Source organism: Erithacus rubecula (assembly GCF_903797595.1).
Source record: "Erithacus rubecula genome assembly, chromosome: 3".
Lineage (NCBI taxonomy): Eukaryota > Metazoa > Chordata > Aves > Passeriformes > Muscicapidae > Erithacus > Erithacus rubecula.
In genome coordinates, this window is record NC_136689.1 from 85479115 (window position 1) to 85496334 (window position 17220).

The 17220-nt window shown below is 40.5% G+C and overlaps 1 protein-coding gene across 16 annotated transcripts in view; it reads left to right on the forward strand.

The window, feature by feature from the left end:
- Nucleotides 1-17220, forward strand: part of LOC306800413 (poly(rC)-binding protein 3-like) — a 492346-nt gene that overhangs the window by 429094 nt on the left and 46032 nt on the right. For 15 of the 16 annotated variants that reach the window (XM_079302502.1, XM_079302503.1, XM_079302504.1 and 12 more), the window contains 3 exons: nucleotides 3883-4038; nucleotides 16976-16999; nucleotides 17097-17129. In XM_079302502.1, coding sequence (XP_079158628.1) covers nucleotides 3961-4038; nucleotides 16976-16999; nucleotides 17097-17129 — 135 coding nt within the window. In that variant the 5' untranslated portion in view covers nucleotides 3883-3960. Of the gene's footprint in view, nucleotides 1-3880; nucleotides 4039-16975; nucleotides 17000-17096; nucleotides 17130-17220 lie in introns of all 16 variants that reach the window. The other variant, XM_079302512.1, reaches the window with a different exon arrangement.

The window sequence follows — 17220 nt, forward strand, 5'->3', positions numbered from 1 at the left end:
GTGGGCATCATATATTTTGCTTGTTACCTGGAACCTCAGAACCCCAGATCTTGGATTTTGTGCATTCTGGTCCAGAGTCCCAAGGTCAGGAAGAGAATGTTGTCCAGCTGTCCTCCTGTTGCTGCCAGCTCTCTGCTGAAGGCAGGTTAAATGCAAATAACCTCACTCTTAATATTTAGCTGTGCCACTGACTCTGCCTCTCTTCACAGTACTCTCTGCTCACCTGTGAAGTCCCCTGACATCCTCTGGCATCAGGAGAAGTGTGAAACACTGATTTTACTATTTTTTTTCAGTCTGAGACTCAGCTCTCCCAGCCCCCAGAGTAGCCATGGGACCTCACTGCACAGAAATTGAGAGAGAAAAGCCTTCTGTGTTCAGCCTCCTGTTCCCTCACAGAGGGACACACAAGGCAGGAGCATAGTAAATTGTTCAAAATGCTGACTTTGCAAAGGAGAGGGAAATTATTTAATCTATTAAATATTCACAATGCACTTGTATGACAGCAGTAGGTTTATAAATACATGGGTGTCTTGCTGTCTGGTAGTAGGTTCTGTAGAGGGAACCATTCTCTTCCTTGTTCCACAATCTGACATCTGCATGCACACAGAGATAGAGATTCAGGATTTTACCAATGTTGTCTGCAGAAAAATTTGCTTTAATTAGTTAAAAGTAAAGAAGTACAACAGTGCATTTTGTTTTAATCTGTCTTTAAAACCAAAACACCTGGGTCATTAACAGTGCTGTAGGTTTACTTTGTAAAGCCCAGAATACTTACTTTCTCTCTCAGGACAACTGAGGCAGATGTGAATGACCTGGCATAGTAAAAAGTCTTCTCTCTTCACGGTGTATGTGTAGGTTTTAACTATTCTTCCTTAGCATGTGAGACTGCCTTTTTGAATTAATTTCTTTTGTATCTCACACAGCTGCCTAACTCCTTGCAGGCACACACACTCCCAGCCCTCCCCCAGACATCTGTTCTGATTCTCAGTGCCAGGTGCCAGAGTTTAAGCTTGTTGGGAGGAGGGACAGTCACAAAATTCTTCATAAAATCAGACAGCAGTGGGGCTTTTTTAACAATATTTGTGGTGGAATTTCATTTTTAACCTCTGGGTTTTTAAAAAGAACCTAAAAGATGTTAGGCTTTACTACTGATTTTTTTCACATCTGGAAAAGGTCAGGTTTGGGTGGAGATTGGTCTGCTGTTGGGGTAAAGATTCTTCTCCACATTTTTTTCCAAAGTGATGCTGTATCCCAGTAGTAAAAGGCCATGGCAACTGTAAACCTGTTTCTAGTCTGGGATTATTTTTCCCACATGGGAATGCATCTCATTAGAAACACAACTGTAATTCATCACTGAATTTTAATCCAGAGAGATCTTTCGTACCTTGTTTCTACATGAAACACAGCTGTTCTTGAAATCTTTCAAGCATGCCCTAAAGCTGCTGTCAATTTCTAGAGGTCTCAAATGGCCAGTTCCCATACAGTCCTGTCTGGGCTACTGTTTATGTTCCAAAGTGCTCGTGTTTGGCATTTTGGATTTGGTTGGGTTATCTTTGACAGATCAAGAAATGCTGGGCTGTCAGAGCCAGGACATTTCCCTCAGCAAGGATCAGGTGAGCAGCATGAGACTATTCCCTTTCTCAGTCTGGGTACAACCACAGTCATCTCCTCTGCTCCATGCTCTGAGCTTGTCAGGAGGTTGCAGGTTTTCCCCTGAGTCCTAATCTTAAGCAAGTAGAGTACAGCTGATACCCTTCTCTGCCATTCCCTGAGCTCTGCCTTGGAGTGTTTGCCTGTCACCTTCTTGCACTCATGGTGCATCAAAGACATGGCCAGGCTGCTTCTGTTTTCTGCCCTCTCATCCAGGCACCTGGCTTCTTGTCTCCCTTTCTCCAGTGAGATAGGGACTATGTAGTATAAGTGATAAGCCTAGAAATGTGAAATAAATGGATTTAAATCAGCGGCTGTGATCTGGGTGGTGGAGCACATCGTATTAAATACCCTGAGTCCATGCTGGGTTAGGGAAATCAGGGAGGTGGAATGAGGAGTTTAAGATGCTCTTTCTCACTCTCTCTTCATCTCTCCTGAGGCATCTGCCACTTATTCTTACAGTCACTGAAGGCACAGGAACTCTCTGTGGCCTTAGTATTCCTGCAGAGGCTTGAGAGAATACTCTTCCAGTGTATTTCCCAGGGGAAGAAAATCAGGGCTCGGCCACTCACAGGCCATGGCTGAAATGAGAAGTTTCAGCTTCAGAGGAGTGGCTTGGTGTGATGGTCTCAGATAAGACACACAGGGCACAATGTGTAGCAAGGGGAAATTTCAGTGAGCAGATTTAAGCCATAGAGAGTGGAGAACATTTTTCCGCACTAATACTAAATGTGTGAGACCATCACTTTTGGAGACCAGATGTGTGCATTCAAGAAGGCACTAGACAAATGCATGGAGCTGTCCACCAATGGCTGTGGAAAATGCAGGTCTGGAGGCAGTCTCCCAGGGTGCTGTGAACCACTGATTGCTGGCAGCTCAGCAAGTCCATCAGGAATAACTCCACATGTTTCTTGTGCTCTTTCTTTAAGAAATGCTGCTCACTTGTCTCACACATTCTGCCAACGTGGGCTTCACTTTGATCTGGTAAAGTGCTTAGTGTGTCTTAGGATAGAGCTTAATCAAGTGGTGAAATACCCTCATGATACTTCCTCCAGAGTTTTTAGGAGACTGACCATAGACCTTTCCAATTGTTTAGTCCCGTGCCTGAGCAATCTTGGCAAGGGGAGAGCAGCCTGCCACAATAGTGAAACTCGAAAACACAAAATGGGTGTCCCTAGGAGTGCTTATGAGCCAGTGCCCTATTTATATATAATGCAAGGCAAATTTTTGGGAAGCCCAAAGATGCAAAGCTAATAGGGTTGTTACAGAGGATGGCTAACAAAAAGGGATGGTTACTGAGAGGCATAATGTCTAAGGGTTTATGCTCTATAAGATAAGCCTGAAAAGGACAAAACTAAATAAGGACTCGCTAAGCCTTTTCTATTACAGAATTTGCCTGCCCTTGGTAATATTCCTTCCTGCCTGCATTTTTGTTTGTGCTTATAAATGTCCTTGCATTAATACGCATAATGCATCTTGTTTATCCCTTCAAAGCCAGCCCTTGCAGCTTTCATTAGCATTTTAGGATATTTATGGCTTTGTAAATGACTGAAAATCTGCAATTTGTCATTAGGAATTTATAAAAATCTTCCTTCCACTTAGGGCTGAAGCTCAGCTTTGGCCTTTGAGGGACTGAGCCACCTCTGGGCCTCATAGACAAAAACAAAGTCAGACAGTGCCCAGATTTACAACAGCAAGTGGTTCTTAGTTATTCAGATGTCTTTGATAATGTGTCGTCCGCTGTTGCTGGCAGGGATCAGTGTTTAGGCTCAGAATTAATTTCTCTCTAGCTAGAGAGAAAACAAAAATATCTCTTCTGCAAGAGCAAAAAGAGAAAGGGGTAATAACGAGGAGAGAAATGAAAACAGCACCAGGCACATGTAAAAAAAAATATGTGTAAATATATGTATATAGCATATGCACACTGCAGAGGTTAACAAAGTGCTCTTCAGATGAAAATGTTGTATTTCACTTTGCTGTGCTCTGTACTTTCATCTTGGAAATACAAGAAGTTAAGAAAATGTTAAAGGTTTCAAAAGGGAGTTTATATTGTAATTGGTAAAGGGCTAAAGAGTTGGATGGGGTGGGATAATAATCAAAGGAGCCTTTTCAGCACTAAACTGTAGTCCAGAAAATCAAAGGAAGGAATGTTAATTGGTTTGTACAGCATGATATTCTCAGTTCAGAGTAGCTTCAGCCATTCAATGGTACTTTTTTTTTCTTTCTCTGTAGGTTGATTAAGTGAATAGAAGAAAAAAAAAATAAAAGAAAAACGAAGCTACTTTCAAGTATTGAAGATACAAGGCCAGGATGAACACGAGGGACGGAAAAGTGTCCGAAGGAGGTCTCAATGTCACTCTTACCATACGCCTTCTCATGCATGGCAAGGTGAAGCATTTCCTGGTGCCTGTGTGTTGAGTGTGTGTGTGCAGTTTCCAGCAGAGCCTGGCAGTAACATTGACAGAGGGTCTGCTCCTCCTCCACCTTGAGTCAGAAGCACCATTGCCACAGCCAAAAAATCACCCCCTGCCTTTCAGGGAATCCTGCTGAAGTTCACAATGCAGCCCGAGCTCATTGAAACAAACCCTGCCTGTAACAAACCCTTGTTGAGCGGATCCGGTGGAAAAAAAAGAAGTTCTTTCATTGATAGTGAGCCAAATTGGGCAGACCCTTGCAGGAGGCTGACCTGCATACAGCTTGCCTTTCTCAGCATTTGCTGAGTTTTGCAGGGTTTTTTTAGGATACCAGAACATTGACCCGTGTGAAATAATTGCCACAGAGTTACTGTCTCTTTCTGTTGAATGCAAGCGGGGTAGAGTTCTTCATTGTTCTGGTGCAACATCTCATCAGAGTGAACCCCTGATATGCTGGGGATTTTTCCAGGTCCCTGCGGGTTTGGGTTGCAAGGTTGACTCTCATTTCCTTTCTGTCCAGTGCAGCACTTAAAGCATGCAGATAGGTGGGAAATCTGGCCATAGACAAAATACCAATTCAGTATTGTCAGATTTAACAGTCTGCTCACTGCTTATTTCACATCAACAGATCATAAAGTGGGCTTTTAATTAAAAACACATTCCATAGGTTGGTTTGTATTGTTTACATCAGGCAACTCCAGGCATTTTTGGGCTTAATGAATGAATGTTATAGAAAGGAGGTGGTTTAGTCTCTTCCTTAACAGGGAACAGTGAATATATAATGCATATAATTCTGGAGATTGAATTTATATATATAAATCTAAAAACTATTTTTACTTTTAGAGTTTAATTTTATGACTAGAATACTTTCACATTTTAAAATACTGGATGTTTTCAACCTATGAAAACACATATGATCTACCCATAGCACAAACACAACACTAAGCTATCTCCCATTCTCTTTTACTTATGGAGAAGTGTGAGGGGGTATAGCTTAAGTTTGCAAATTAAAAACCTCAGAAATTAGGTTATGTCAGATCAAAATATGTTTTTTCTCAGAAATGATCTAACCATTTTGTTTGATTTTTTTTCCCCCTGAAATATTCAGCTTCAGGCAGGCATCTGGTGTGTAAATCTGCATCTTAAATAGGGATCTGTCAAACAAATTTAATAACACTCTCTCTTACAAAACCCACCTAAAATCTGTACATGTCTGTGCTCAAAATTAGGTTTTCAGGGTTGCTTCTACTGGGTTCTGGTCCTAATCCATGAAAACATTTGAACATATACTTACCTCAATGGGTCTAAACAGCCCTACTGGTAGCAGTCAAATTCCCATGAGGTGATGGTGTTTTGGGATTTTTTAATCATTGTCAGACATTGTCTGCTTGTTTCAGAATTATGCCTTAAAAGTAAAAATCAAGTATCTGTCATTTTCAGGACATTTTATTTAAACTGTGGGCTAGGATTATTGGGGTTTTTTTTTAATCAGAAATGAAATAAGATGAAGTTCATTTTCTCTGTTAAACATCATTGATTGTGTGTGCAACCACTTTTAACAATAATGGATGTTATGTGTCCAGCCTTGAATGCATATGTAGCCCCAAGGGTCTAAATTAAACCCACGGAAGCTACAGAGTTCAAAATTTACCTGGATCTATACCATGCATCCTCAGTTAACAAGGCACGATGGGTATTCTGTTAGCTCCACTATGCTCTAATCATGTATCCTATTGTGCTTAAGTATTGGAAAGAGCACACTAAATCAGAATTTATTTTGGTGATAAAAAGATGCTTTCCGTTTCTTTGATGTCATTTCTGTGATTTAGAAATAATACAGAGGAATGAATGATTTCTGAATCAATATGAACTTGGTGTGAGAAGGCATTCCGAAAGCTCTATGTGCCTCTGGAAAGGAAGAAACACATTTCTAGAATCTTCCTTGAGATTTGTTGTGGTAATGACATCAGTGGAAATTGCTAATCTCTAATTAATATTTCTAGACAAAAAAGTTTGTCTAGAAGCAGAAGTTGGTCTGTAAATAACTGGTCATAACTTGGGAGAGAAGAGGGGAAATAAAAAGGTTTTTTAAATAGCAGAAGCAAATTGGATTCAGCTATTTTTAAATTGAGATAATTTTAATGTTATTTATTAATGCATTGCATGGAAAAACGAGGACCTCTTCCCACTAACCTTATCTCTCTGTGTCTAAACCATTATTAAAGTGTACCTTTGCATGGGCAAAGCCTATGTGCTTTGTGTTCTTTGCATGCATTTTGATTGGAAATCCATAACTTATGCTGCTGTGTTTCCTTATCTTAACTGTAAGTCCTGCAGACTTAGGAAATTTTCAGCATGTACATTTCATGTGATTTGTATAGAAGCTTTAAGTCGAGAATGGACATCTTAATGAGGGAATTAATTAAGTCAAGAATGGACATCTTAATGAGGCAATTAAGGTAAATTCTATACCTGCAGAAAAATGAGGATTTATATGAGTGGACAGACCTCTGCAAGATGGTAATGAATTAAAAAAAAACCACAACAAGCAAATTACCTGGCAAAACCAAAAGACATTATCATGCAGTGAAAGGAAAAGAAGTAGGAAGAGTCCTGAGATCTGGGAGAACCAGAACCAGTGTCTCTCCAGTGCAGGTAGGATACCACTGATCAGCACCTTTGCTTTATCTTGCTTTGGGAAAGGAGCATCTGCATGTCCAGCTGAGCTCCTGCAGGGCTTTGTGCAGCCTCTGGCTGAAGAGGCTGGGATGGCCCCTGGGAGCACAGCCTCCCAGCCAAGCATAGCAAGGTTTGGGAGCAGCCAGCTGGCAACAAGGCAAGGCACAGCCGTGATATTCTCATGGCAGAAAATGTGGTGTTAAGGGAGCAATTTTTTTATCAGTGGAAGTGGAAAAAGAATTTGTGCAGACTCTGCAAAAAGCCAACCACTGCGAGTTATAAAACGTAAACCTCAGGGTAACCTCAGTGTTTCCAGGGCCTGGTATGAAAGGTGTCCTCCTGAGCTGGGACTTCAGAGATTTTGTGATGATGTAAGATGAAAGGCTTATTTTTCATCTTGTGCCATGTTACATCAGTGAAAAAGTTATGATGGTGTTACAGCCCTGAAGAGAAATCATGAGCAACACAAAACATTTGTGACATTTTCTTGTGATAAATTAGAGGGCAGGTATTGGTGAGGATGCTGCAAGGGCAGTGCTTAGGCATTCCTTGCACCCACTGAGAAGCGACTGTCAGTGTTTGTGGGAAGTCTCAAAAGCAAGATTAGGAAAAACTTGTTACAAGGATGTGTAAGGGGGGGAGGAGGCTGCCTCTGGGCATGCTGCACCATCCATCACTGAAGGTTTCTAAGGACAAGTCGGACACAACTGAATTCATCCTGTAAAGCTGCACTTCACCGGCACTGCAGCCTCTGCTGCTCAGCACCTTTCTGACTGAGCTACCTGAATGCTGCTCCAGAGAGGTCAGAAACAGAAGAGCCTTTGGAAGGACATGCAGTTGGATACATGGAATATGTTAAATAATGCAGATATGCATTTTCATCCTTTATTAATGAGAAAGATGCACCACATTAAGAAATAAAGCTGTTTCATACATTTCAGTGGAGAAAACCAGAGAATATAAGTTGAGGCTGTTTACAGTGCCTACTTCTGTATTTTCCATCTGGTTCTTGATGTTTCTTGAAGTAAAATAAGTAAAATCACTGTGTAGGAAAGAGACATGAATGAATATGTGTATTCTATTATCTTTGTCTACTTCAAAAGTATAATTTCTGTGCATTATTGGAGTATTGCAGGGATTGCAAGATTGCTGCTTCCAGCAAAGGCAAGAATAGCAATATTTGCCCAGATCAGATCACTGTTTTTGAAGGGCATAAGGAAGACAAATGGAGTGTTTGTGCATGCATGGGCAAACAGCCGCCAGCCCTCAGAGCCCTCTGTATGGAGAGGCAGAGCTCAGGCCCCAAAAGAACTGTATGTTTTTCTTCCTTTCTAAAAAAGATAAAAATGCTTTTGGCTCTTTGCATGTCATGGGGTGTAGGTGTAGACCTCCATGTTTCTTACCATTCCTTACTTACCTTCTGCTGAATTTTCTATTCCCATCACTTGTGGCTGATTTTTTTTTTTCTTTGCTTACTGCCACAGTTAATGAGGTTGTAATACTGGAAAATTGTAGCCTTGCCCACAGGTATCTGCCAACATACCTTGGCACTTGACATCTGCAGTGCTCTTGAGCTAGGTTTGGTCAGTTCATGTCCAGAAAGAAATAACTTGAAAAGGTACCTATTTTGATTATATTAGATGATCATTACATGATTTTGGTCTAGTTTGGTTTTGTACATAGCCACTGTTAACAGGCTGCTGATTAAGACTCTGGAGACTCAACATTAAAGTTTAATTTTAGATGTGGATGGTAAAGAGACTGTGCCAGTAGAAAGGTCATAAATCTCAGGAAAGCAGCTTAATGGAGATTTAAAAGCCAGGTCCACGAGGTGGAACAGGAGAAAAAGTTCAAATGGGCCAGCACAGAAAGGGCAGCAGGTCACAAATCCACTGTGAGATCCACCTCCATCTCATAGTAGTGCTGCAAGAATCTCTGCTTCCTCCCTCCAGTTCAAACCTGCAGGAGAAATAATGGATTGTTTCCAAAGGCACTGTGTGACCGTGTGCATTGATGAAGTCATATTGGGTGCAGTGAAGTCTGCAGGAAACCAAAGTAGAATGTAGTAATATATTGAGTCTGAAGAATCTTTTAGAGAAAGAGAATAGAGTTCAACAATAAAAACCAAAATGGATTAATGAAGTCGGATGGTTAGGAAGAACAAGGAAATCATTTACAGGTAGGATGAAGGAGTGAAGGGAAAATTTGCAGGGAAGTAGGACTGTTGCCAGATACTGAGAGGTGTAAATTGGAGAGTTGAGGCAATTAACTGGCAAAGGTAATTTAGAAGATATATGTTCAGTGACAGAGGAAAATCTGGAAAGCATAAAAGGCTAAAAAGCATCAGATGTGGCAGTGTCTAGAGAGTGTCACATTTGGGATATGCTATGTTGGAGAGGAAAGCTATTTCAGCAAAAGTGTGTGCAATTTTGGATGTATGGCATTGGTGCATCGTGGGGCAAAGATAAGGTAATTACCTTACTGTTCTTCTGGCAGAATCACACCTGCAGTTCTATGCTCAGCAGCAGGTGCCACGTGTGTGAGTGATGGTGAAGACTGGCAGAGGGGGAATTCACGGAAAACACAAGTTTTAGGATACTGAGGAGCCTGTGCCTAGTTTATTCAAACATTCTCATAAATACATGGAGAGAATAAATACAGATGTTATGGAGTGTAGTTATTCTTAATGTTGCAATTGCTTGTGGCTGGAAATAATGGCATAAAATACTATTTTGAAAATAAATCTTATAAGGGAATCCCAACAAAAAAAATCTGGTATTGAGATTCTCTCTAAGTCTCCTAAGCAAATTTTAAACATGCCCAGTAAAGAGTAGCACATGTACTCTTAGACTTCATAATCTGCATTGGCGGAGAAAGGATATGATGACCAAGTGGAGCTTTTCTTTCCATGATACCATTTGTTCAATGATACATTTTTCATTCGGTAGAAGTAAGTTAGATGTACCTGCAGTCAAATGTCTGGGTCTGGACAAAACCCTATGAGTGCCTTAGGTGCTAAACTTTCAGTATTTACAGCTTAATTTTGCATTCCCTGAGGAGCTCAGGGTATCTGAGTTTGAAATCATTTCAGCAAGATGTGACTTGTGGCACTGGAAGTACTGGTTACAGTGACTTAGATCCAGCTTCAGTGGTGACTTTCAGACATGTTGGTGATTACTTTGTGGTGCTACATACAGAATTTTTACAAGAAAAAGAAAGAAAATTCAGAGTCATAAAGCAATGGCTTACACTTAACAGCTCAAATACAGAATAAAATCATTAAGAAAAACTGCCTTTTTCATTAGTACAGATAATACCATTTTAGTATCAGGGATTTCTTTTAGTGGCCACTTTTTTGGTGTCTGCTTAATAACCTCCCTGAAAAACCATAAAGCAAGTACAGAAACTAATTTTCCCCATATTAAAGGTAATGACCTTCTCTTTTTCCATTTTTTATTTTTTATTTATTGAAATACACAATGCAACAAAGTAACTTTAAGAATCACTTTGTCAGTAATACAATCAAGGCCATAAAATGTCAATCAAGCCAGTGTTTGTTCTGTTCTTTCCAGTTTCCACAAACACTGTCAGGGTATTATGAGGATTGACTGTGCTGCCTATTGCTATTATAGTTCCTGTATTGTTTGCTTGCATTACTGTGATACCTGAGAGCCCTGCTCATGGAACAAAACTCTGCATGCAGATGCACAGCACAAGAAGAATCTCTTCTCAGTGTTTTTGTAGGAGCAGCCAAGATATTCTCACTAGCCTCAAAAATCAGCAGGAAGGAAGAGAGAGAGTTCCCCCAGCCCTTGGGCACTCTCTGCTCCTGAAAACAATCTCCATAGCTGAGTGTTCCAACTTCTACCAAATAAAATCTCCTCATTGGTCCATGATGTAATGAGCTGAGATTGCAGAAGGCACGTGCCCTACTCAGAGCTGCTCCTTCAGCATCACAGGTGCAGGGACAAGCACAGGGACAGAATTGGGTTTTGAGTTGGTTTTGGCAGGGAAGGCTGGGAGCCTAGGTGTGAAGTTGAATGTAAGGTGGCTACCCATCTGCTATGAAAAAACAATGGAAAAATGCCCATTGACACAGCTGCTCAAAAAAAGTTAGATATACTTGCAGAAGATGCACAATATTGGAATTTCCATCAGAAAAAATATAGTCTGTAGATTTCCTCATACATTACCATATTTGTTAGCATAATATCTGCCTCAGCAAGGAACGTGTTGAACTGCAATGCCTTTCTAAATTAGGGCTGGGGGCATCAGACAGTGACTACTGAAGCATCACCTAGGAGCATGAGATCTCCCATGTCAGTGAGGCTAATCCCACATAATCCCAGAACATAAATCAAATGCTCAGTTTATCCAATGTAGCCATTCTTCTCTATGGCTGATACATCATGTCATGTTTCCAAAAACTGACTTTTCTTCCAGTCTTTGAAAAATGTTGGTGATGTTGGTGCCCCACATGCTCCATGCAAACTTGTCGTTCAGAACATCTTTGTGGAACCTATCTTGGGATCTTCCAAGCAAGCATGTTAATGAGTTTAGTTGACTGTTGGCAGCTCTGTCCTCAGGTGAAGTGAGGAGAGAGAGAGTTATGGATTCTCCTTATGGATGGGAGAAAGACAGCTGCTCTGGGTCTAGAGAACTTTATCAACACAGCTGGCATGTCCTGTTGCCAGGACCCCTCCTTGTCCCGTGGACTGGTGTGTCTCCCCACCATGGAAGGCTGTATTCCTTTCCTTTCAAGGCTGTTTTGTTTGGAGACTCCAGCCCTACTGGTTCTACCTTGTCCTTGCTTTATAGAAAGCAAGTTAGCATGTGCAATCGGAGCATTGCCTGAAGGAATTTCAGGCTTTCGGTTGGAGCCTGTGCTTCATCAGATATTTTGAGGTGAAATCTTATATTCCTATATTATTTCTTAAATGTGTTCTCCTTCAGATGTGGCTTTATCTCAGGGATCCTAAGAAGTTTTTGTTCCATTTGCCCCACAGCACTGATAATAAAAGCTGCACGATAATAGAGCAAGCCCTGTGTGTTTCTGTGGTCCCACAATAGCTACCTGTTTTTGTTTTGATTTTCCAGGATTCGGTAATTATTAAACCAATCTCACGCTTAGAAAAAGTCATGGAATTTCACACTTTATGTTTGCAGATCAAAGGTTAATCTTTAAACCAAGGTTTGTTATCATTTGTTAAGCCTCTTGTTTTCTTAATATGTCTGATTTCTTTCTCTTGTTATTCAAAGGACACACCAGATAATTGACTAGGAAATAGGTTTCTTCTACAGCCAGTTTTATACCTTTGTTTAGTCATTCTTACCATCAAGAGCCCTGCAAAAGCCTTGACTCACATGCATTTTTGCTGCCACCTTTTGTTCTGCTGGTGCTGCCTTGCCTTCACCACAGATGATGCAAAATCTACAAAAATAGCTTTCTGCTGTTTGATGGGTCCACCACTTCCCAAGTGTTCATTAAGAATAAAATTTATTACATTCTTGTGAATAAGGTGTGCAAATAATATTATATGCTATATTTCAGCATGAAAGAAACCCTGTTTTACCATTGTTTTCCCTCAAGTTTTCTGCAATTAATTGGCTGGTTGGTTAGCAGAATACTTTACTGGTGCTGGGCAGTGTCCCAGAGCTTCTTGGTAAGGTTCAGCTCTTGTTTTATCTACTTGATTAGAAATTTCCTACTAAAGAAAATCATAATGACAACTCACTTCCCAGGCTTAAGAATTATCTTCAGGCTATCTTGAAATCATCATGTAAATCTCAAATTTTCCTGGGATTTTCCAAAACAACTCCTTGAGCACAAGTGTGAGACTCTACCTGCTTGAGATGTGGTCACCAGGGGGCAATGCCCTCTGGAAGGCATCACCTGGGCTGGGTACACAGCACCATCTGAAACTCAGGCACCTTTGATGAATCTCAGGAGAGGCAACCCAAATTGCTGTCATTCCTTGAAGGAAAGTTGATAGCCATCTGTTTAGTGCTTGTATGTGTATATTGACTAAACACAAGTAAACATATACACCTCTGTGTGTGTATGAGTATGGATCAGTGGGTGTAGGCAGACACATGCAGCATCTTGGATTCATCCAGCATGGGTGCTTTGGCACAGCTGCTTCTGGAGGTTGGGTGTTTGCATGTTGAAGCCAAGGAGCCTGGGTGGCACTTTTAGCTCCAGCATCAGTCTGCCAGATGGGTTGGCTTGGACCTGTCTTTTCTCCCACTGAGTTTTACTTCCTCTCTTTATAACTTCATTTTGTGCACTTATTTTTGATCTGCTGTTGAAATGGGGTTATATGAAACTCAGTAATTGTTATGTAACTTTTCCCATTATATTTACGTGTGAATAGTTATTCAATAAATCAGTCTGAAATTGATGATAAATAGCTACTGCTAGCTTATATTCCTGAGCACTGGAAAATAGCAAATAGTTCAGTTGTTAGTATATTGCAAGAGGCAATTATTTGCTAAAGCAGCTAAATCAAACACTTGTCTGACCTGCACTGAGGCTGAACTTGACATCAGCTGCAGGACTCCTCTCACCAAATTTTCCATTTGTAGTGTCAGTTTAGGCTGCTTCTACTGCAGATGAGAAAAGCCAAAAACCCTTGGGAGTACACTTCTTCCCTCCTTTTTATAGGAACAAAATATCCTTCATTATCTCTCCCTGGACTGCAGTGAGGGTTGGTTGCTTGACTTATAGTGAACTCCTAACTTGTAATGAATCAATGTAGGTGACAGATATCTTATGCACTTAACTACACCACATTTGGTGTCTGGCAGATTTGGAAACATTTTCTGAAGAAAATAAAGCCATTAAAGTAATCTTGGTTGGAAATAATGCTAAAACTTGAGTGTCATAAAATTAGTGTTAGATACCTCATATAGCAGTAAACTTATGTCATGTTGATATAAGAAACAAATGTATTTGTATGAAACAAATATTAGGTTGTATAAAGAAGCATTAAAGGTTTGCTGAAGTAGTTTTGGTAGTATGAAGAATGAGGTGAAAAGTCTTTTGATTTAATCTGCTGCTGAAAGAGGTTTCTCATCGTAATTAAGACATGATCTGTTGTCACCAGTACTTGCTAGGAGATTTCCTAGAAAAAGTGCCAAAAAAGTCTGAAGTGGCCCATTTAAAACCATTCTGTATTTTTTTTTTCAGTATTTTGTATGAAGCAAAATTCTGAAAAAAAACCTGAAATGTCCAAGTAAAGTTAGTGCTTGTATCTGTCCCTTACTTTACTTCACATTTCCAAGCAGATTCCCATCTCCCAGAGTAGAGGAAGAGGTGGCATTGGCTTGGATGTTTTGAAACTGGCTCATAGAATAAGCTCTAAAGTCACCCTTTGATGAGGGGGAGATTTGAAGTACTCCATATGATTGCAGTGACATTTGCTAGCATATTCCAAGGAACTGGTCACGAGTCTTACTGAGATATTTTTTTCTCAGGAGTATTCACAAATGAGTTCTTTTACTCATTTCTTTTATATTCTTTGTTAATAAATAACAAGATGATGATCACTCATTTAGAATTCCTGTCCCTACTGAAATCCAAAGCATTATTTTTATCTTATGCTCTCCTTTGCTTGTTTAAATTCTCCTAATTTCCTTGTTGAAAATGGACCATCTTTTTTACCAGTGTTAGGAACAATGCATTGCTTTTCTGTTCCTAAAGCAGAGTATGTTGTCCTATTTCCAAGGAAGATATTTTTGCATTTATTACTCATGACCAACCATTCATTTTTGTAAGAACAGTATCTCTCATTAAGACCCAAGATGATTAAATGGATTTGGACAGTTTATGCTGACAGAGCCTTGGAGGTTCAAGACCAGGCCTGCATGTTCTAATGAAACCTCAGGTGTACAAAACCTGAACCACAGACTAAAACATAGTTGCTTGACCATAGCAACTGAAACAGAATGCTCTCACCCCTAGCAAAAGGGGCTTCTATTTCCTAAGAATTTGTTTTATGAAAGTATTTCTGAAAGCTGGAACTGAGAGGAATGGAAGATAAAGATAAAACTGCTAGGTGTGTTAAGTGGTCAGATAGGAGCTACTGCAGGGGATTCCCAGTAGATACTGAGAGCCTTGCTCCCTGTATTGCCATTCAGCAATCACTGGCAGCCTGGCAGATTTATGTTGATAATATAAAAAATAGTGAGATCCTCAAGATCTGAGGAAATGGATGTCCCAGATTTGTGTCACTGCTAACAAAACAGCTGCATCTCATTTCATAACCTTGACTGAAGAGTCACAGACTGAAGGTTGGAAGGGACCCCCAAAGGTCTCAGTGACCTCCTGAATCAAGCAGATTGCTTTGGAGCAGTTTTCACAGGGCTTTGCCCAGGCTGGGTTCTGACACCTTTAAGGATGGTGATTCTCTGGGTGTCTTTTTCAATGTCCAGCCATACCAATAGTAAAATCTTTTCCTCACATTGAGTAGGAATTTGATATTGTAGTTTGCTTTCCTTATTGTACACTGCAGTAAGACTCCCCTGTCAAGTTTTCTTCTTAAGAGCAAATGTAGTTCATTCAGCTTCTCCTCATGTGTCTAGAGCTCTAGTCCCCTGACCAGTTTGGTGGCCCTGCACTGAATTCACCTCAGTGTGTCCTTGTCTGTCTTGTGCTGGGAGCCCAAAACAGGCCACAATTCCCCAGACATGTTCTCACATACAGAAGACAAGAGCCATTTGCACTAGCCTGGTGGCTGCACTCCTGCTAATACAGTCCAACCTTTGATTGATCAGGGGTGCACTGCTGATGTACTCATTTTTTTGTGTTGAAGTTCTAAGCTAAGACCCTTGGGACTTTTTCTGCAAAGTCAGATTTAAGGTATCAAGTTTTTGTCCAGTTTGTCCTGTTTCAGGGGCTTTATCCATTGCAGACATGGGGCTTTTCATCTGACTTCATTCCACTTCCTTAGGTTTCTCTCAGCCCAGTTTTCCAGCCTGTCCAGCAGTGTGTTGGCTGCTCTCCTCAGTCTGGTGTTGTGCAGACTTGCAGAGCATAAAGGAACGCATGCCAGAGTTCATTGAAATAAGTAACTTCTTCTCACTGAAAAGTCTTCATGTCTCGTGAGCAGGATGAGGAGTTGCAAGCACAAACAACGTTGTGTTATGAGCTTATAAACAACTGGAAGAAATAACTCAAAGGTTCACTGCAGGTAGTTCTTTCCTGCAGAATGAAGTCAGTACCACTTTATCATGAGTCCATCACTGGACAGAGTGTTGGAAGACAAAAATTTCAAAAATTCTGCACTTTGAACTGTGTTTCAGGTTGGATCACACTGAGGTGTATGGATTGGGTGGGTGGAAATACTGGGTGGGTGTATCATACACCTTATGGACAGCTCAACCATCTGAAGCAGTCTTCAACTGTAGAAGTAGATTTCACAATCTTAGTACAGGAGAGGAGTGTATTTTCCTTTAGCTGATCTTTCCATCACATGATTTCCAGTCTGATGTTACAACTTCATGATTTGTGTAGCATGTCCAGACTATATGTTAATTTTAGTGTTAATAGTTTTGTTCTTGGTGCCCGTTGGTTTTATTCACCAAGCTTTTAACCCTTGGGATGTTGCCAGAACTGCCACATTGTTCCCTTACTCTGTGTTCACAGTCATGTTTCTCAGTATTTTGTTGCCTTTGGTGGAAGATTGTGGGAGTCCAGTAGCAATTCCCAAATCCCAAAAAAGTGATTAGCAATTATTGTTGTCTAAGTGCTTAATAAGGAGATTAAGACAGGCCACCAGGTGTTTACACAATAACACTCAGTAGCGTGGAAATTCAGCTCTCACTATTACAAGGCATAAGGAGGGTAAATGCCTGCCCTTTGAGAAACCAGCAATTATTTTGATGCTTGTATTACACCTCATTTTCTCCAGCAGATTTTGCAGTTCTGTTATTTCTTGAATGAAAATTTGATAGGGATTTGTCTGTGTTTATAGTTGCAGGATTGATCTGTAACCACAAGATCGGTTTCTGTAAAAGGTGTTTTTCTTGCAGGATCAGTTGGCTGCAAAGCTGCATTTTTAGTCCATCCCTTTGTATCTAACATGGCATATTTGTATACAGCAACAATGGAAGGGAGCTATGCTTCACACTGAAGCTTTGAAATAAATGGTAGTGAAATAGCTTAGGAACAACACAAATGCTATTCTGTAACAAATCGTATCATTCACGGTGTCTCTTTTTCTCTGTTTCAGGAGGTTGGAAGCATTATCGGAAAGGTCAGAAAATAACTTTATTTATATTCATGTCAAACTATTGTGTATCAGTTCTCTTTTCTTAGCCCAGGCTAACGGTTTTTTTATGTTTCTTTAACAGAAAGGTGAGACAGTGAAGAAGATGAGGGAGGAGGTAAGACAAGCTTTGATGTCTTCACTTGCCTTCCTTTCCAGCTCACAGAACAGTGAGTTCAGCATGTGCAGACCGATGCTGCCATCAAGTG